Below are 21,507 nucleotides of genomic sequence, written 5' to 3' on the forward strand. Positions count from 1 at the left end.
CTCCGGACGCGCAGGCTCAGCGGCCATGGCTCACGGGCCTAGCCGCCCCGCAGCATGTGGGATCTTCCTGGACCGGGGCACGAACCCGTGTCCCCTGCATCGGCAGGCGGACTCTTAACCACTGCGCCACCAGGGAAACCCTCCTGGTTCTATTTTGACTAGCGCTCTTGGTTACTGCTTTTTGATTTGCTTCTTTTTCTAACATTTCTCTTTTTTAATGCTGCACATTTATCCTGGAAATCGGATCCACAGACATCACTTCTGCCATTTAGCATTCTAAAGAAACAAGTTTTTAAAGATGTTTCCCATCTTCAAAAGTTTCAAAGCCTGCTTCTTTCTACAGAATAAAATCTTAGCCTTTTTGGGAATGCAAGCACCCATGCTTTTGTCTAACAGACCTATAACTCCTTTGCAGTGTACCTGGCAATCTACCAGTCATCCTTCAAGGCTCAGGTCAAGTGTCCAGAATCTCCAGACGCTTCTTATCCTCTCTTGATTAAATTACCTATCCCTAATTGGTATTCTCCCATCATAATACTCACCATGCTGTAATATAGTACAGGCATGGACTATATTATACTGTACTATATAATATATACAGTGTACCTCAGAGGTATTTCCAGTTCAGCTCCAGATCACCGCAATAATGCATTTTTTTGGGGTTTCCCAGTGCATGTAAAAGTTATGTTTACACTATACTATAGTCTATTAAGTGTGCAATAGTATTAAGTCTAAGAAAACAATGTACATACCCTAAGTAAAAAATAATTTATTGCTAAAAAATGTTAACCATCACCTGAGCCTTTGGTGAGTCTTAATTTTTTTGCTGGAGGAGGGTTTGAAATATTGTGAAAAATACCAAAATGGGACAGACACAAAGTGATCAAATGCTGTTGGAAAAACGGAGTTGATAGACTTAATGCAGGGTTGCTGTAAACCTTCAATTTGCTGAAAACAAAAAAACAAACAAAAAACTTTATCTCTGAAGCACAATAAACAGAAGTACAATAAAATGAGGTATGCCCATACCATGTTTAAACGCTTGTATGCTTGCTAGACTATAAGAGCTTCCAAGAAGATAATTTTATCCTATTTATCATGTTATTCCCAACACCTATAAAAACGACTTCGCATATAGCCAATGCCTGATGTTTAACTGAAGGTATTTGCGCTTTCACATTAAGAAAGACCTGTGGTCTTCTATTACATTGGTTCTTAAGCAGGGGTTCACCAGAATCACCCAGGGATACATTATACAAAACACACACACACATCCATATACACACTCACTTACTATAGATTCCACCCTAGAGATCCTCATGCAAGTATGCCTGGAATGAGCCTAGTGCACATGTTTTGTGAAAAGCCTTCCCAGATATTCAAGCTCATAGCTCCAGGAACCACTGCTTTCTATTTATACTACTTTTGTATTAGGTATAGCAAGAAATTCACAACAACTCAATGGCCAGTATATAAGTAAATGTTTTTGTATTGGTTAAATGACTAAATTAAGTGGTCTTCATGGAAGGCTACAACCATAAAAATAAGCCACTAAATTAAATAAATAAAAATGATCTCCTTGAGTAAAGCATCAAGTAATATTGAAAATTTTAGACCCTGATAGTCGTGTGTCTAACTATAAGAGGCAGAAACCTGTAGGTGTCCCTCCTTAACCATTGTACTTTTTTTCCCTTGATTCTAATGGGAATCTTATACTTTACTGGGCAAATGACCATCCAGTATAAAAAGCATATTTCTAAGACTTTACTGCAGGTAGGCATGACCATATGAGTAGGTTCCGGCCAATGGAATACATGCAGAAATAAAATCGCCAGCTTCCTGGAAAGTATCCTTAAAAAGGAAGCATGTCCCTCATTCTCCTTCCCTCCTCTGGATGCAGATATAAGGCTGGCAGTCATTTTGCACCATGAGGTAATCTTTACTAACTGCCTCACACAGGCGGAAAAGTTCAGATCCACCCTGCAGCTGCCATATCTGCTTACCTTCCGATTTCATTAATGAGAGAGAAACAAGTATCTGTTTTGTTTTAAGCCACTGTTATTTCATGTTTCCTATCTATCACAGACAGCTGAACCCGATTCAGATTGATTTAAAAAAATTTTTATAAATCTAAATTCAGAGACATTCACTTTTAAAAAGTAGATTTTGTATCTACATGGTTAAATTTATCTGAATTACTTCTTTTCTTAGTGAAGGCATCAAAGATAATTCTAAAAACTCCTATGGAAAATTGGATTTCTATTTATAAGCTAGATACTCTCACCTCATTTCCATCCAGAAAAACTTGATCATCATGTGGCTCAAGCTTGAATTTTTTCTTAGTTTCCTTCTTTTTGGGAGTTCCAGGAGTTTCCTCCTATTAAAAAACAAGTTGAATAGAAGAAAACACGTTTGCAAAGAAGCAAAAAGCAATGTAACATCCATATAGTCAAAGTTTCACTATATGAGACACAGAAATCAAAATTCTCAACCACAGTATTTGTAAGAATCCTAATGTGGTTTAAGTGGTTGTTGTGCAATATTTTAAAGTGCTGATACACCAGTAGTGCTAATGTGCAAGTAATAATTTTTTGATTTTTACTTAATTTTAGTTGAAATCACCTTTTTGGATTCTTCCTTTTCACCATCTTTCTTTTTTTCTTTTTCCTTTTTTGTCTTTTCATCCTTTAGATTTTCTTTCTTGCTCTTTTTATCTTCTTCTTTTCCACTTTCAGCTTTTCCTTTCTCTTTTTCTTTTTTTATGTCTTTCTCATACTTCATTTTCATTACTTTTAGTGCCCGATGAAAAAACTGTTTCTTTAAAAGCCTTTGGAAACAAAGATATGACATTACATTCCCTATAAATTATATACAGACTGAAAAGCAAAAATTTCAAGACCTGAATAAAATGAGCAAAGGAAGACACACTGGCAACTCACAAAAGAAATTACAGCTAGTAAGCCCATTGAAGAACAATCAAAAATGTCTAACTGAAAACCTGTGTAGCCAATTTGATTATATGAAAGTTGTCAACCTAATTTTCATTTTTTAACTGTATAATTTAATGAGATTATAGGTTTGGAATTATCCTCAAGTTTTTCTCTAGGTTCATTAGGAGTAATCAAGACTGCTTTACTTAAAGTTAAGTCTCAAATTCAAGAGCAGACATAAGTGGTATATAAATATATGGGAAAAATAAATGTAACAGTTTAAGAAATGTTAGCAGATTAAAAATGTGCCCAGGCTTCCCTGGTGGCGCAGTGGTTGAGAGTCCGCCTGCCGATGCAGGGGACGCGTGTTCGTGCCCCGGTCTGGGAAGATCCCACATGCCGCGGAGCGGCTGGGCCCGTGAGCCATGGCTGCTGAGCCTGCGCGTCCGGAGCCTGTGCTCCGAAACGGGAGAGGCCACAACAGGGAGAGGCCCGCGTACCACCAAAAAAAAAAAAAAAAAAGTGCCCATGATCTGACTGATCCAAATCGTGTCTTCACCTGTCCTTCTTGATGTATTTTTCTTCCCTCCATGTACTTCACTATTCAGCCTGTCACTATAATTAAGTATCTCCAATTAACTAAGGAATAATTAAATATGCTAAGGTGAGATTTCTGGACTCTGAAAACAACACAGTATCAAGTTGAAAACTGTACAATATATGTAGCAGAACAACACCATGTGTTCCTTGCTTCACTAATTTCTCTCAATAAACTGATCTTTCTTCTATTTAGCAAAGGGTTATTTTGTTGTTGTTGTTGTTTTTAATATTCCTACTTCAGGGCATTTCCACTGGCTATTCCCTTTATCTAGAATGCTCTTCTCCCAAATAAGCATGTCCTTTTGGTCTACTTCCTCACTTCTTTCAAGTCTTCCCTCAAATGTTACCCTCTCTACTAAGCCTACCCTGTTTAAAATTATAAATCTATCCCCCATCCTTCCTCCTGTTTCCTCTTATCCTATCCACAGCATTTATTCTTTTAGTTTAATATACAATTTATAACATGCTTGTTTGCCTTCACTAGACTGTAAACTTCTTAAGAGTAAGATCCTTGCTTTATTCACTTCTTTATCTGATGAATTTAGAAGCTCAGCTGACCCCAAATTAAGTCAACCTTGGCTGCCTCAATCTTTTCTAATCCTACTCAAGAAACTGGTTTAACCTTACCTTTGTCATCTAAAAGCCATCTTTTCAAATCTTATGTTCCAGTTTCAGAGTTCCTGATTTCTTTATTCCTGCCTTGATAAAGTACAACTACCAAAACACAACTAGAAGCTAGGTCCCACTGCCACCATCTGTGCCTGTTAATGGTAACTATCCACCTTTCTTTTCAATACCTTCACTGGTGCCTACTCCAGCACATCATACCACTTGCTAACTAGATGCCTCCTTCTTGCCTAAAGACAACTTATTTCTGATCATTATCTTGTGCCCACCTGTGTTTTGACCTGCTTGGCTGGGCTTCTTTCTGCTGCTCAGTTAGGTCCACCCCATGAACATCTCCACAAAGCTAACTTCTAGGTCTCCTCATTTGGACTTTTACTTGTTCAGAAGATCTATACGGCATATACAATTATGCCACTGTCTGAAATGCCCCCAAAGAATCCATCATTAATATCTGCTACACATATACCTATATACATAAACAAGCAAAAATCTGAAATGAGACCCTTAATAATTAACTACTTATGAGTAGAAAGTGAGACTTAAAGAGTAGTGGTGGGTATTTGAATATGAAGGGGGATCTTTAATTTTTACTACTTCAGAACTTCTTACAAAAATTTATAATGAAAATATTCTAATCTCTATTTTTGCACTTAGATGATTTCCAGATTTTCTATCAGGATCATTCATTACAACTTCACACATTACTGACCGCAGATGTACTAACACCACAGCACTAGTTTCTGCAAAACCCCCCACCCCAGTCAATAATGTGTTAATATGAAAACAAAAATACATCTTATTCATTGTATGTTAATTGAAAACCAGCATTTCATACTACAGTTCATATTATAGCTCTCCATATAGTAAGAGTACATGTACACACAAACACAGATACTTGAGTATATAGTCTCAAATGGTAATATAATTATCCATGAAGCAACATTATTGGTAATTTGGATTTTCTTCTGTATCATTTTCAAAATTTTCTCAAATTTACTTTAGTGAAAAAAAATGTTCTTAATAAAGAAATAAACAATTAAAAAATATAAACCATAGAACTTTAGGAGAAAAAAAAAATCCTTCCCTTGACAAGCAGATACAGAAGAGCACAGAATCAGCAGGAACACCTGCTTCTGTTACTCCTCCTGTACAGCTGCCCCAACCCCTTGAGAGAAAAGAAGACTATTAACCAATCAAATTGGTCTTGAGAAGTTCACATTCAAGTAGATGGGTTCAGATATCACCTCTACCACATAACGAGCTATGTAGTATTGGGTAAGTTACTTAATTTTAGTGTATTTCTAAAATGGGGTATAAATGAGAAGCATGTAGATTGTTTAGTGTGGTGCCTGGCATGCATGTTCTCAATGTTAGCCATTACTACTGCTGTAGCAAAATCTTGAATTTCATTTAATATTGATAGTTATGGAAAACACAAACACATTTGGTTTCATAAATAGTTACATTATACCCTCATTCCATTCATTAATAAGTAGAATCATTCACTTATTCCTTGATAGTTCCTTAGAGAATGCCTACTTCAATTCACTCTATGCCTCAAAAAATGAGATGACATTTACTATTGTAATAAAATCAGTGCCTCCATTTATTTAGCTTTAAACACACTGTATAGTACAGATCATCTACATAAACTCTGACATTTTCACAGACTACTCATACTTTCCTATCTCAGTATGTTCTGTGCCCTCTGCCAGGATCAAATGTCCACTCTCCTATTGTTTGCTGGGTAATCACCTATTTCTGTTTCAAAATTTGATTAAAACGTATTCCCTGAGAGGCCATTCTTGAAGTTTCCCCATTTCTGTCTTTCTTACAGAACACACTGTATTGTAATTAGTCACAAATCTTCTCTAACAGATGAAAATATGTGCTTTGGAGGCAGAAACCAAGTCACAATTATCTCTGTATTCCTGAGGCCTGGCCTATAATAGGTATTTGATAAGTATTTCTAGAATAAATGAATGGATTAAAAGCAGCTTGTAAAAAGTTATTACATTGCTTATTATTCTTCTTCACCTCTTAATTTTTTTTACCAGGTTTAATAAATGTTTATTAAATGCCAGACATATATTTAGGACCTTCACTTATCTGACAATGGTGAATGCCCACATTGTGCTAATTGCTGTGGAGTTACAATAAAGTATAAAACAGTCCTCCAATTGCCTTCAGATTTAGCAGGCAAGAAATTTAGAAAAACTAACACACATGCAACAATTCTATTTAAATAGTTAAGGACTAAACTGTATGCTATTACCTTTATAAATTCTGTAGAACATTAGTTTAATGTGGGCTAGAGGATCTGGGGAATACTAGATGGTAGAGATGGAATTTGAGAGATATTTATATTGAGAGGCAGGCAGGATAGAGGAAGAACTGTTTGCAGAAAATGGCAAGTTATTATCAAAGAAAGCCCAAAAGAGAGAATGAGTATGGTATATGAATGAGAGTGAGAAGGACACTACTGGACTGGGGGGTTGGAGATGCAAAGTCACTAGGAGGGTTAGGATGATGCTAGCTAAAAGGCTGAAGAGTCTGTACTTGAAACAGGCCATAAAGAGGCACATCCTACAGTTTCCTGTTTTCCTTTGTTTTTCCTTAGACTCCCTCAAGACTTCAGAAAATGAGACAGGACAAGTGTCCCTTTGTGGTTTTGCCTGTAGTCAGGCAGGAACCCATGAGGGCTGGCCATCATGAGGTCACCATGGTTATTATTAGAAGTGGCTTTGAAAACTTTAGGTAGTTATGCTTCTCTCTCTTAGTGCAAAAAGGACACAAAAAGCTTGATATGAATGGGAATAACATATACAACAAAAAGTGAGTGTATTGCTAGGACAATCTCTGTACTAAGGTTTTTTTTGCTTTTCATATAACGAAGTATCAAGTCTCCTAAAAGGCCAAGTGAAGTGTATTAATACTGGCTGCTCTCCTCAGAGATTTGGGCTCAGATTTAATATTCAAATAGTATTGACAGGTTAATCCTTCATTTTAATTTTTGCTTCATTAAATCCATCATCATTTTGGAGGAGACAGTATAGTGCAGTGGTTAAGAGCATGGACTATGAAGTCAGATTGTTGGATTTAGAATTCTTGCTCAGCCACTTACTAGCTGTGTGACCTTGGGTAAGTGATTTAACTTCTCTGTTTCTGCATTTATAGCATCTTTTAATTTTTACACTATATATATAAAAAATAAGTCTGTTTTGAGGCAGGCAGGGAAATTTGCACTTTGGAGTTCTAATACACAGATGGCTGTAAAGGAAAATACCGACTACACCGCTGTTAGCTAATCCCTCCCCCGACAATGAAATTTCCATTGTTTCTGAAAGGTCCATTAGTGACTCTAGATTTTGGCAGCTAGGAATTTTTTTTTTTGGCTGTGCAATGTGGCTTGTGGGATCTTAATTCCCCGACCAGGGATCAAACCTGGGACCGTGGCAGTGCAAGTGTGGAGTCTTAACCACTGGACTGCCAGGCAAGTCCCCGGCAGCTAAGAATTTTAAGAAATAGTTAATAATTCTTCAACTTTACAGTTTTAGAAACCAGGTTGTAAAATAGTGGTTTTTAAGAGGGGTCTCATGTGGCTGATACTTTAAATGCCATTAAGCAATATATTAGTAAATGCTATGTGTATCTCCCTGCTAAGCATATAAAATAATCTAAAATGTCAAATTCCCACCAATTACAAAATTTAGTGTCACAAAAACAAAATTTGATATACTAACATCTTAATAAATATGTTTAAGTAGTAAATAAACCAAGGGAAAAGTTGGAAAAACAAAAAAAAAACCCAGCATACTTCTTTCCAAGAGAAAAGTGATTTTTTTTGGGCTGCGCCACACAGCATGTGGGATCTTAGTTCCCTAACCAAGGATTGAACCTGTGCTCCCTGCAGTGGAAGCCAGAAGTCCTAACCACTGGACCGCCAGGGAATTCCCCAGAAAAGTGATTTTTTTGTACACCATTCACCATGAAAAGTTTTTCCCAAAGGAGAAGTACTTACTATAAAAAACATGGATATGTTACTGAACTGTCTATACTTCATCTTGGAACGAAGAAAAGACAGATGTTTCAGCTGCCTTGATTTCACAAGGAATATATTAATAATCACAAACAAAATAGGGAAGGGTACCTGGCTAATGGCTCAGTAGGCGCTGAAAAAACAAAACAAAACAGGGACAACAGGTCTATTAGGAATCTCTGACAAAGTTTTGGAAAAGATTCCCCAACTTTTGCTCTAGAAAAGAAAGAACTTTTTTGTTCACGACAGGCACTGGTATATGATTTTTATTGCTGATCCTTCAGTTCAGTCAGCCTGGCAAATGTACAAATGTAACAGAACACAAATAAAAGTTATAAAAATATGATAGCCTAACACCAAATAAATTCATTTCCAGAAGTACTGAAGAAATCCTGGTTACATGTAAAAGCTATACTTGAGCTATGCTGTAATAGCACTATACTTAATGATGAAATAGGGAAGGAGCTTCAGGACCATGGAGAATATTTTTAAATTACTATTTATATTATCCTTCACTAAGAAATAAAAACTACCTGTTGCAGTAGTCAACCACAGACTCCCTCGTTGTAAATAAAGCTTCCTCTCCTTTCTTGGCCTTCGCCCACTTTGAATCCAAAAGGCAATCCACTGCTTTTGAAGCTAAAGAAGAAATTTATTATTTTAAATTTAGTATACAGCAGGATTTGTGCCTATCTAAACAATATTCTATAAGGCAAATTTCAACATTCTGGCATCCGAAAATAAAACCAAGTTCAACAGAAAATTTAAGTCTGACATAATGATGACAAATAGTTCCTCAAAACCTCAATTTGTGAAACATACTGATTAAGCACCTTTCTTAAAGTAATGCTCTGAAATAAACGACATTCAAAAATACTAACTAAAGATAAATTAATGAGAAAATGTTCTTTAAAAAATTCAAAATAAATGTAAATAGCACTCTTATCAAATAATCATAATATGGGATAAACAAACCAAAAATCTTCCTCTACCACAGTAACAGAAATTCTGTCACCAAGCTTTATTGTAACCCACTGAGGAATAAGCTCTGAAACAATCTACTGTCATTGGAAGAAGCTAAATATATGAGATGTGAAAAAACCAGCATATCTATTTTTATAAACTTTTAAGGACTATCAAAATCATTAATCATAACACTGAAGAGATGATAAATAAATTTCTTCCCAATAATAGGTAATTCAACCTTAATTGATCAGACAGGCAAACTCAACAACTATTGATTTATAAGCTATGGGACAATATTACAGATAATATTAGCTTATTATGAAGTTGTTTAGATTATGTGAATAACAAACACTCCTAAGTTGGTTCTGACACACTTGTTTCACACTGAATTCTATGCCAGAGTTTTACAAAAAGAGTATCGTTAAGTACATGTACTATCTGAATAGAAGTTAGTGTTAGTACTGAAAATAAATCCTATTTTAAAAATTTCCAAGAAACGTTATTAAAAAGCACTTTCTTTTATTTTTATTTACATTTTCAATCATGAAATGAAAGAACAGGATAATCAATTGTCATATGCTCATCATCTAGCTTCACCAATCATGCTTGGAGAGCATTTTTAAAATATCTACCTATCCCCAAATTAGGTATCTTCATAAGATATGCACACAAATATAATTTTATTGATGTAATCCTACCAATAAAATAATCAACCCGGTGACCCATCATATTGGTGGACTTTGTTGGACAGTTAAATCGAAGAAACTTGGCTACAGCCTTCTCTTCTTTAGATGGTTCACCAACTTCCTGCAAAGTAAGAATATTAATTTAATGTAATCATTTACTTATGACATTGATATACTGAAGAATAATTTACAGATCTCTTCCGAAAATCTTTTTAAGTTTAGTACAGGCCTTTCTTTCAAGCTTTTTCTGGAGCAGACCTGGTAATGTATACAGAAGACAGAATGGAGATTTTTTTTGCGGTACGTGGGCCTCTCACTGTGGTGGCCTCTCCCGTTACGGAGCACAGGCTCCGGACGCGCAGGCTCAGCGGCCATGGCTCACGGGCCCAGCCGCTCCGCGGTATGTGGGATCCTCCCGGACAGGGGCAGAACCCGTGTCCCCTGCATCGGCAGGCAGACTCTCAACCACTGTGCCACCAGAGAAGCCCCTGGAATGGAGATTTTTAAAATCATGTTTTTCAAATACAAGTTGATAGGGCCCAAACCTGTCTGCCTCTTGGCCTCAGCTACAAGGCATTTATTTTGAGTTGTTTTTCCAGTATGGTAATCATTTTGTACCAGTTCACCTTCACTCTTGCCTGGTCTCTTTTTAAAAGCTGTAATGCAATAATTCAAAATATTAAGAGGTTGTCAATAGTGAGTGCCCAAATGTCAAAGTAAGTAGAAACAGGTGCCATAAATAAATGTTAAATAACAGCCAAAGCCATGTACCTTGAACAACGGACAACAGATTGCAGGAGGAGTTCTCAAATTAACCAAAGACAGCTGTCCCAGTGTGGTCCCAGATACAAACTACTATCAGAGATGCTGAAGATTTGTATTCTCTTCCCTTTCCCCTGTGGTTACAGATTCTAGATACTGTCAGGGAATCTTTTCTCACCTTGCCTTTCTTCTTTTCCTTCTGAACGGGGTAAAGCAAAAATAAAGATGCAGGGCTTCCCTGGTGGCGCAGTGGTTGAGAGTCCACCTGCCGATGCAGGGGACACGGGTTCGTGCCCCGGTCCGGGAAGATCCCACATACCGCGGAGCGGCTAGGCTCGTGAGCCACGGCCGCCGAGCCTGCGAGTCCGGAGCCTGTGCTCCGCAACGGGAGAGGCCACAACAGTGACAGGCCCATGTACAGCAAAAAAAAAAAAAAAATGCAACAGACAAATAAATTACAATCTCATTTAAGAACTGATTAATGGAAAGGCACAAAGAGTTTTGGAAAGGCTGCTTCAATCCTTCCCTGTTTTCTTTTTTCCATTCCCTCCTCCAAACTTTCTACCAGCTTCATTGTTTATCATTCCCCATCTTGCTTTTATTTCCTTACATTCTGAACTTATGTTCCTGTCTACTTATTCTCCCCACTCATACACTGAAGAAAATTAGGTCAGTCTATGTTTGCATATATCTTTTATATATATACTTTTAGTTGTCTTATTGCTGTAAGCTATCATAATAAAAGTACTGTCTTTAATTACATGTTTAAGCACAGTACACAGAGCACTCAAGCAATATTTCTAGCAATATACAATTTAAATGTGAATGATTTCAGGAAAGGCTATTTCTTAAGATGAATAAAGTGCCAAATAATAGTAAAGAATTATCTGCCAAGAATCTAGTATGCCGAGAAAAATTAATGCTGAAGACAGTTATGTTTTAGGCAAGACATTCTAATAACACAAAACAGGAAAAATAAACTCTCTAAATCATCTATCTTTACGTCAGTTTTCCCACAGATTTCAAGTTAGTTTGCGTTCAATTATGTTTGTTGAAAATAAGGAACAACTAACAAATAAAAGTTTCAACTTTAATTTTATCCTGAAGAGGAGTAATTTGTGAGATGAAGCGAAAATCTGTGCCGTGGTTGCTGGATCACCTGGCAGCTACTTCTCGTATTTCCTTCTTTGCACTTCCCAACTCCTCTACTTCCAACAGCCAATTAACAATGCATGATTCTTATACTCTCGTATTACCCCACTTGTGGGTTACTATTTGTGACAGTAAAAATTAAAAGCCTGCACAACACTGTATATCAACTATACTCCAATATACAATAAAAATTTTAAAAAAGAAAAAAAAAAGCCCAAACCATTCAATCCAAATGAAAACTATAGTAAAAACCAAATATTTATGTGATTAAAAGACCTTTAGTTTTATATATAAAAACACATATCACAAAAAAATAGAATCTTAAAAAACTGTAAATTCAAAATTTAACACTCCAAGTTCAGTAACATCTACAATGTTCATAATTATTTAATCTGGGTCCTAGTCACAAAATATAGTTTCTGACAAACTAAAAATTCTATATTTCGGTTTTTGAAATCACACTAAAATTATTAACATACATGTTAGTATATGTTAAACGATAGCATTTAATTATGTCTGTGTAACGCACTGCATTTCTAGGAGGCTCATCTATTAATAAATAATATCCTATATAGTCACGTACAGCCTAAAAAGTAATACTATATAAATAGATGGAAATAATGAGATACTATAATTGGCTTTATAGAAACCAATTCTATTTTATAATCACACCCATATATGTTCAATTTTTCCCTCAGTTGATACAACTGTTGCCAATTTAAAGATTTATCCAATTAACTGATAACTTTTTACTGGGATATGCTTGATTAAAAATGGTATGTGGGGGAGAAGTCTCAATAAACATAAATTGTTCAAATGCATACTTACTGAGTGTTTACCCTATAATAACTCTGGGTGCTACTGTTAATACCAAAAATTTGTTAAGGCATGATACCTCCACTTTGTTACAACCTTCCAAAACAACTACTGTTATTTTCCAAAATGAGTGGTAGAAAAAATATTTTAGGAGTACAAAAGGAGTGAGATTATCAATGTGGATGAGAATAGCTATGAAAGACCTCTTGGAAGAGGGACCTGGATTTTGAAAGATGAACAAATTTGGGATAAGCTGAATGAATAGCATAAACATACTGTGGCTAAAAATGAGCATAAAATTTGGCTCTAGTAGAGACAAGTTAGGAAGAATTGTGAGGTTAAGTATGTATAATAGGGCTAAACAGTATTCAAGGCAGTCTAAGAAATTTCAAATTTACTCCTTAAGTCACAGAAACTAGGTTCTGAATAGAAGGAGAACAAAATGAGAAAAAAAAATGACTTAGACACTATTTTGGAGCCTGTATGTAGAATGAACTGGGGGAAAAAAGCACAAGGCAGGAAAACTACTTAGTATTCAAGTAAGATGTGATGTGATACTAGACTAGGAATGGGAAGGATTTTGACATTTGAAACATTTCAAATGTACAACAGATAGGACTCAATGATAAAAGATGAATGAAATGGCTTAGTAAAAGATGTCAGACTTCTAATTTGATCAACTGAAAGGACAGTTTTTCAATTAACAGAAATTTGGGAGGAAGGTGATTCTGGGGGAAAAACAATCACATCAACTTTAGGCATGACAAGTCTACACTCATACTAACACTCAAACCATTTACTGAACACAGGCATACAGGTACTAATCTACTGATTGTTGATAAGAGGCATCAGACGTAAAATCTATTAGAATACCCAAGAAACTGAAAAGTCCATTCTATTATTATATAATAGGGAATCTGATAATACATGAATCCACATTTTAAAACCTCATTTTAACAATTAACTTCAAGTTCACCAAACTCTTTTCCACAACTGCAAAAACAGACTCAAGTATTCTCTTTGCATTCCCTTCCCCCTCCTTGGTAAAGGCACTACAAAGCAAGAATGAAGTGAACAGACCCAGAAAACATGGACTTGGATAATCTCTCCCAACCAGACACAGTTACTTATTCATTGATACTTTCTTAAAGTATCAGTTAACTTCCCTTAAACATCTGACTAGAAAAGTAGTGAATTCTATCAACATATTGGTACAACAGAACTGATTCCTTCCTTGCTCCTCCTTCAAGTTCAAATCCTTAAAAAGTTTCTATTATCCTCTGTGAAATATTATGAAATATTCATTATACCACATGTAAGTTATACATACTGTAGACTGTCTCTAACAGTATAGAATTTGTGCCATCTGCTGGGGCTTTAAAGTCAGAAAGAAAGACTGCTACAGAAGAGCACCAAGAGAATATGACCTTGGGAAGCTAGTAATATAGAAGAGCCTGCCATGGAATCTTCATTCTCACTGCTCCCCTGCTGCAGGCTAAAACAGTCTTATCCTCTTCCTGTTTATACATTAGACTAAAGTACTTCCCCTCTTTGTTCCCTTTTGATGTGAAGAAATATTCAGAATATTTTCCTAACTTTTCTAGAAACCCTCTGACAAAAAGTGAAGGCCTTTTGCGAATAACATCACCCACTAACCAAGAGAAACCAGCTCATCGAGCCTTGAATGAAGAGAACTTTGTAGCTCAGTGAATGAGCTCAAATGTCTTAGAATGAGGAAGCAAAGAACCAGTACGTTCTGAGGCTGGACTGCCAACCCAAACACCAAGATGCCGGGTGTTGCAACCCTTAATCCAAAATTACAAAAATTGAAAGTTTGGGTAGAACATTCTTTTTAAATTACTTAACAAATATTTTTATTTTAGAATACTTCAACACTCAAATACTACAATGAAACTGGGGTTACCATTTCTAACTATATATTATTTTTGGTACTTAAGATAATCTTTTTGAGAAAAAAATATTAGATCAAGAGTCAGTAAGCCATGGACTTCAATCTCACAGAATTTTTGACTTGGAATTTGTTTTCCCCATCCTCCCACCCCCAAAACGACTAGAATTTTTAAAAATTGTTATATTCAATAGAAATAAGCTTAGGTAATAAATAAGCTTGTTGAATGAACTGAGCAAAAGAAAAAGATTAGTTCACCAACTGTCAATTTGTATCTTTATACAAACAGTATAAAATATTCGTGAAAATGTAAATAGGTTAACAGGTTAAAATCTGAAAGCTGGAGGAGATCTTAGATAAATCCTTTGCTTAAAGTCACACAGTATGTTACTAACAGAGCTTTACAAGAGTCTCTGTATCTTGACTTTGGCAGTGCCCTTCTAACATCCCCCAGCCCCTGCCATTGTAAGCCCTTCATTAAGCCTCTGGGGGGAGTTTTTCCACTTAGGACTGGCTTCCTGGGTTCCATCTCTTTTCTTCAGAAAGTCCCAGAGTCAGAGCGCATAATCCTAAACTTGGCCTTTTCTGAAATTTAGCATATTGGTTCGTGATATGTCAGGGTTTTACTGACAGGGAGACAGATGGGTGCAACAAAGTTAACTGAGATGCAGGTATTATAAAATTTCTAGGAATGAATAAGCCATTTCAATGTCCCAAAACTCAACTAGAAACTTTACACATAAGCAGAACACTAAACGGGATGAGCCTCTTTAGCAGGGACAAGTCTCGTTAAGTCTTTGTTGTACAATTTAATATAAAGATGGCAAGATTAAAGTATGTCAAAACAATTTATTTTTTATTTTATCAATGGTGCAGTGGAATGAACATTCAACTGGAATTAGAAGACTTGGTCTAAATCTGGTTTTACTATCTTGATGAGTGACCCTGGGTCAAGCCACATATCCTCACTGAACCTCAGTGTATCTGTAAAATGATGTTAACGGTTTAGATCAATATGTTTTATACCTAGTAATGCTTTTAGATCTAGGTCCTAAAAGTAGCTTAAGGATGAGGGATAATGGTAGTGAAGTAGTGGGGTACTGAGGTGATAGGGCTTTGGGCCCACCCCTCTGCTTTTACATAAGAGCTGCATTTGTGCAAAAAGATTCCAAAAACCCCTACTGCTTGAAAGTCGTTTTCAACTCTAAAATTTCATGGTACTAGGATTCTCAATTAACCCTTCTAGTAAGCAGCACTTTGTTAACCTGTAAGCACTGATTTTAATGTTCTTAAAAACTTACATAATTGCATTTCTTAGAAAACTTACAATTATTTACTTTCAAATGTTTTATTAATTGAGATCACTCTCACTTGAGAATCTCAATCATGAAAACTTTGCAATATAACGTCAGTGAACACGCAGCTCACTTTTGGTTTTCAGTGACCAGTAAAGTGAGTCCAAGAAGGAAATGTGACAAAATAGTCTTCTTGCTTCCAACTTTGATGGAATACCAGAATCTAAAATTAGGCTACATTAGAAAAAGCATACAGGGCTTCCCTGGTGGTGCAGTGGTTGAGAATCCGCCTGCCGACGCAGGGGACATGGGTTCGAGCCCTGGGCCGGGAAGATCCCACATGCCGCGGAGCAACTAAGTTCGCGTGCCACAACTACTGAGCCTGTGAGCCACAACTACTGAAGCCTGCACACCTAGAGTCCATGCTCTGCAACGAGAAGCCACCACAATGAGAAGCCCGTGCACCACAATGAAGAGTAGCCCCCACTCACCGCTACAGAAAGTGCGCGTGCAGCAACGAAGACCCAATGCAGCCAAAAATAAATAAAATAAATTTTTAAAAAAAGAAAAAGCATACAAATTAACTACTTTTTAAAACCCTGAACTTGTTTGTATCAATCATTTCCCCCAATATACAAATTACAATTCAAGGTCAGTAAATCTACTAAACATAAAAATCTTTTCTAAACATGAAACATCAAGTAGCAACAGGAAACTGAGTTAATATTACAGATCTTTTTGCCCAGAGTCTCACAATAGAATTTTTTCTGTAACTTCAACTCTGAATTTGGTCATTACGTTTGATCTTTTTGTCTAAAGTAATGCCAATATTATAGAGTTTCTGATTCTCTGGAGGGAAAAAAACCAAGGAGTTTTATAAGGTATTGTACACTTTTATTAATCTGTTGACACTGCACAGTAGTACTCCAGGTAGCACTCCCAAGATCTCCACAACATTTTACATAGCACAGCTATGTAGAAAACTTGGAGGAGGTGAAAAATGTTATTTATTTTCACTTAGCAGTATACCAACTTGATTTTTAACAATCAGATCCTCACACACTTATCTAATCCCCAACTAAACAACAGTAAGTAAACAGCCATTCTTTATGGAACTCACAACTCAAAGGTTTATTTACTGAATAGATAACTGTTAATTTTTCTTCAGCATATCAGCGTGCTTAACAAAAACCAAAACAAATTATCCTAAAGCCTTCATCCCTGGGGAAGGGGAAAAAGGAGTTATGTGCTAAGCACTCTTTCAATAGCTTTTATAACCTTTAATAACAAGTCACCCACACACCTATTTTTTCCACAACAACCCAATGAGGATATTTTTTTAAGGTAAATAGTCCTTCTTATGGATTTGGAAATAGAGGAAAAAAGTTAAGTAACTTGACCAAAGTTACACGGCCAATAATTATTGACACTGGGGTACAAACAGGCACAAGTTTTAGCTCCCAGTCACTACCACTACTATACAGGTTTTTAAATCTATCTTTCTGCTTAATATGAGATCACAATTGAAATAGAGCAGGTATTCAAAGTGAATTAGGATCACCTTTACAACAATATTAAACAACAGTTGAAACTGTAAAAACAATGTTTATTTAGGGCCATAAAATATACCATGTGTGTAAATATAAGTCCAGGAAGTCCTAATTTGATAACTTCAATACAAATTCTAATAAAAGTATATTTTGTATCCATACCTGACCAATAACACTAAATTTTGAAAGACTAGAAACAGTATAATTAGAAACTTCTTCCATAATAACCTTAAGCCTTGGTTTTATGACCTGTCTGAACTTGGGGGGCAATTGTCTCTGGTCCCCTTCTGTACTCTTTTTGAAACTACTTTCTTATTTCTGCCTAATTCTAAAATTCTAAATTTACTGATCACTGGCATCTTTTTTTCCCTAGTACTTCAAAGTTTTCAGGAGAATTTTAACTTGCATAGCTCAAATCACCTGTGGTGTAAGTCAGTTAAGTGATAAAAATGGGGGAAAAAACATTAGAAACATTCATCTAAGCAATGAAATAGTAAGGAACAAAAAGATAATGACGAGTGTAACAATTTGTGATTAGTATATTAACAGTTTACAACACGCCATCAATTTATGACGACATTTATGACGACAGGAGCTAATAAGGAGACAACAAAACATCCTGAGTCTAAGATGTTCCCCATATTTAATCCTCTCGGCAAAGAGCAAGAACAACAGGGGGAAAACTGCAAGGAAGAAATACACAGATGACATGCATGTGGAATGAGGGAGGGATGCTATGTAGGTTATGAGGATGACACACTGGCATGTGAAAGGTTTCTGGGCGGGACCCGCTCTTTGCAGTACCAAGGGAGTTTTGTTTATTTACACTGTGTCGCTGAAAGAAAGCCGGAAAGCTTCAGTTGGACGTTTAAGTTAATAACTGTGAGGAAAAAGGAGGCTGCACGCAAACGAACATCTGGATACGCAGATCGCCGCCTGGGCCCCTGGGGCAGCTGACCAAACCCCGATCACTGCCCCCTCCTACGGTCCTTCTATCTGCGCACAAAGAACGGGCAGCTTTAGGTCAGTCCTCCGCCTCCTTCTACCCTAATTATCGCGGCCTTAATTTCGGGACAGCTAAGGCGAAAGGATGGCGTGGAGAAGGAAGGGGAGGAGCCCGGGGAGGGTCGGTGTCTGAGCTGGGAGGACGCGGACCTCCCAGCACAGGCCCAGGCCGGCAACGACAACGACAACGCCGCCGCCGCCACCGCCACCGCCACCCTGGGCTGGCGGCCGCGCCTCCCGCCTTCCGCCGCTGCCCCAGCACCTCCGCCTCGGTCTCCGCCGTCGCCAACACCGCCCTTCCTCAGGCCCCTCAAAACGACTCAGCCCGCAACCGGCGACCTCGCGGGGGAACCCCACCCCACCTCGTCCTCGATTTCGCCCACCCTTCCCGGGAGCTTTCCCTGCGTCTTCCACTTCCGAGAGTCCCCTATCCCAGGGCTCGGCTTTGCTACCTGAATCCGCTTCTTGTGTCGCCTGCGTTCCGCCATGTTGGCCGCTCCGCCCGGTTCCCTCTGACGTGGAAGTAGGCGGGGGAGGTGGAAATATCGCGATAGCGCGCCGCGGGGCTGTTATGTAATCTACCGGCTGGCGCCGGAGCGGGGAGGCTGGCGAGAGGCCGGTACTAGGCGGGCTCGGCGGGTCTTGGCTGCGCTTTCTCTCCCCTCTTTCCTTGGCTCCTTTTGTTGCAGGAACTGGAAATCGCTGGGACCAGAAGGAAGTTGAGAAGTGGATCAAAGAACAGGAGGACTGGAAAGAGTCCTTGGTTCTCAAACCTGACTGGGCATCTGAATCACCTGGGAAGCTATTAAAATACAGATTCCTGGGGCCCCATGCTCCTCGGAGTCAGTAGGTTTGGGGTGGAACCTTTTACAGAGGATTTCCTGAGACCTATGGAATTCTAGACGTCTCTAAGTGTGGCACTTCTTTTCTTGCCAGTGAGCCCTGCATCATCTATTCCCCACGTGTAAATTCTCCTAATCCCATTTGGAAGATGGGAAAGCCGAGACAGCTGAGGTGCAGCGATATGAACAGATTTATCTAAGGCTCCACAGTTGGTAGATGGCACAGACGAGACCTAAGCCAAATTATCTCCCCGTACAATGTAGGGGGTAGTCGGGCTCATGTGAAACAAACTTTGGATTCCCCATTCCATTTTCCACGTTGCTTCTCGAAACGCACCTTTAGAATCCGAGTCAGAGAACTCAGGGAAGTACAAGCAACTAATACGATGAGTAAGGAGAGAGATTCTAAGAAGTTGGAATTAAGAAGACTGCAGGGTACTTGGAGTCTGGTGAATTACTATTATAACTATTGTTATTTTAGAGCTACTTAGATCAAAGAGAATGGGCTTAAATTGCTAGTAAGTGTTTTTAGATGGAGATTTTAAATAATAGAAAATTAGGAATTTACAGAAAAGTAAGATGAAGGAAATAAAAATCCCTAACGCTACCGTCCAAAGATCTGTTAACAGTTTATTTTCTTCTAGTATTTATTCATACTTTGTGTGCATATATTTCCCCCTTTCCCCCTAATTGAGATCATATTGCATAATATGCCTTTTTCACTTAATGTTATGCTGAGCATATATCTTTAAAATATTCTTCATTCCCTGTAAGTAACCTAATAGCAATTAAATATGTAATTAAGGCAAATAGTGGCATCTTGATGCCTAGTCTTTTATAAAGTAACATAGCTAAAGTTCATTTTTGGACTATGCAATTCTGCAGTCTGGGGACTGGATCAGCAAGTCATTTGGTTCCTTTTCCTTCTATAATCTACAATCAGGGTGTGTGTAGTCAGAGAGGGGTGAGAAAAAATGATGATTCTTACCAATTAACCCAAAACATAACACAGAATATGAAATGTGTTTATTTCCTTCAGTCCTCCCCATCCAAAATGAGGGTAGATCTGTTTTGTACTGTTTTATTTGGAGAACACTGGATTCTCTTCATAGGAAAGCTAGTTTATAAATGAAAATATTATTGTATTTAATAGATGTTGAGTGCCTACTAGATGCAAAATCCTAGGTTAGGACTATGATGGGGAATGAAAGCCCTTCATGGAAAATAACTACCTCTCTAGCTACTGCCCTACCACCTTTTTCTTCAGAAGAGGTTTAATTTACTCTCCCCATGTCTCACTGACATTCACTCCTTAGACTACAACAATTTGGTTTCTACCTCCACCATCCATTAATAATTCATGTCCAATTGTAGCATCTTATTAAGGATTTGACAATATTGACCATGCACTTAATTTGTTCTTCTTTGGCATTCATGATATCAGGTTGTTCCTTCTGATTTCTCTTTGGCTCCTCTCCCTTTACCTAGCTCTTCAATGTTCCTGGCCACCACGTTTCCATTCTCATCTTCTTCCCTTTTCTCCATGCATTCTGGGGATTCTTATTCATGTTTACAGCTTAATTCCAAAATACTGCATTACTGTTTATTTCTAGTTGTCTTCTGGATATCTCCACTGAATGTCCAACTAGAAATCACCATTCCCCCCCACAAAACCTGTCTCTTTTACTGTATTTTTAAACTCTGGTAACTGCATCACTGTTTACTTAGTCACTCATGCTAGAAATCTTGGAGGTATCTCAACCATGCCAATCAGTAAGCAATCCTGTTGACTCTGCAACTGAGATGTTTGGAATCCTTCCCTTCCTCATCATTCCTATTGCCATCGCTTTGACTAGGTTTTTATCATTTCCTACCTGAAATGTTGTTGCAAAAGCCTGCTAATCGTTCCGCCCCAACTCTACCCTCTCTACACTCCAGACCATCCTCCACTCCCTTGTTAACCACCTGCCAGGCACCATTGCTCCCCAGCGTGTACAGCAACATTAAGGATGGCTAATGTTTGCACATATAACCCAAATGTCACGTTTCTGGGTCCTACCTCCATTTAATATTTATATAAAAATAGCTCAAGCACTCTTATCATCACCCCATTTATATCTTTGATGGTGGTAGTGGGGAGTTTCTCCTGGCCACTTCTTGCTCTGATTTCCTTATGAATTTGCAATCTCATTCCCGTGACTTGACTTTTATTTCTCACCCAAAGGAGGCACATTACCCCTCTCCCTTTCTTTTGCCAACGCAAAACTTCTGTTTATCCCTGGACTCTGTCACTTCTTCTCCCTGGGGCTGAAACTCAGAATTTTTCTT

The 21,507-nt window shown here is 37.7% G+C and overlaps 1 protein-coding gene across 1 annotated transcript in view; it reads right to left on the minus strand.

Moving 5' to 3' along the window:
* The window catches only part of SEC62 (SEC62 homolog, preprotein translocation factor), a 29,263-nt gene extending 10,366 nt beyond the window's left edge, over positions 1-18,897 (minus strand). The window contains exons 1-5 of the mRNA XM_060298427.2: positions 18,790-18,897; positions 9,861-9,969; positions 8,730-8,835; positions 2,623-2,827; positions 2,285-2,377 (exon numbers count right to left, since the gene is read on the minus strand). Of these exons, the coding sequence (XP_060154410.1) occupies positions 2,285-2,377; positions 2,623-2,827; positions 8,730-8,835; positions 9,861-9,969; positions 18,790-18,825 (549 nt within the window). The 5' untranslated portion in view covers positions 18,826-18,897. The remainder of the gene's footprint in view (positions 1-2,284; positions 2,378-2,622; positions 2,828-8,729; positions 8,836-9,860; positions 9,970-18,789) is intronic.
* Between the last annotated feature and the right edge of the window lie 2,610 nt (positions 18,898-21,507).

Source organism: Globicephala melas, chromosome 4 (genome assembly GCF_963455315.2).
Source record: "Globicephala melas chromosome 4, mGloMel1.2, whole genome shotgun sequence".
In the NCBI taxonomy this organism is placed as follows: domain Eukaryota; kingdom Metazoa; phylum Chordata; class Mammalia; order Artiodactyla; family Delphinidae; genus Globicephala; species Globicephala melas.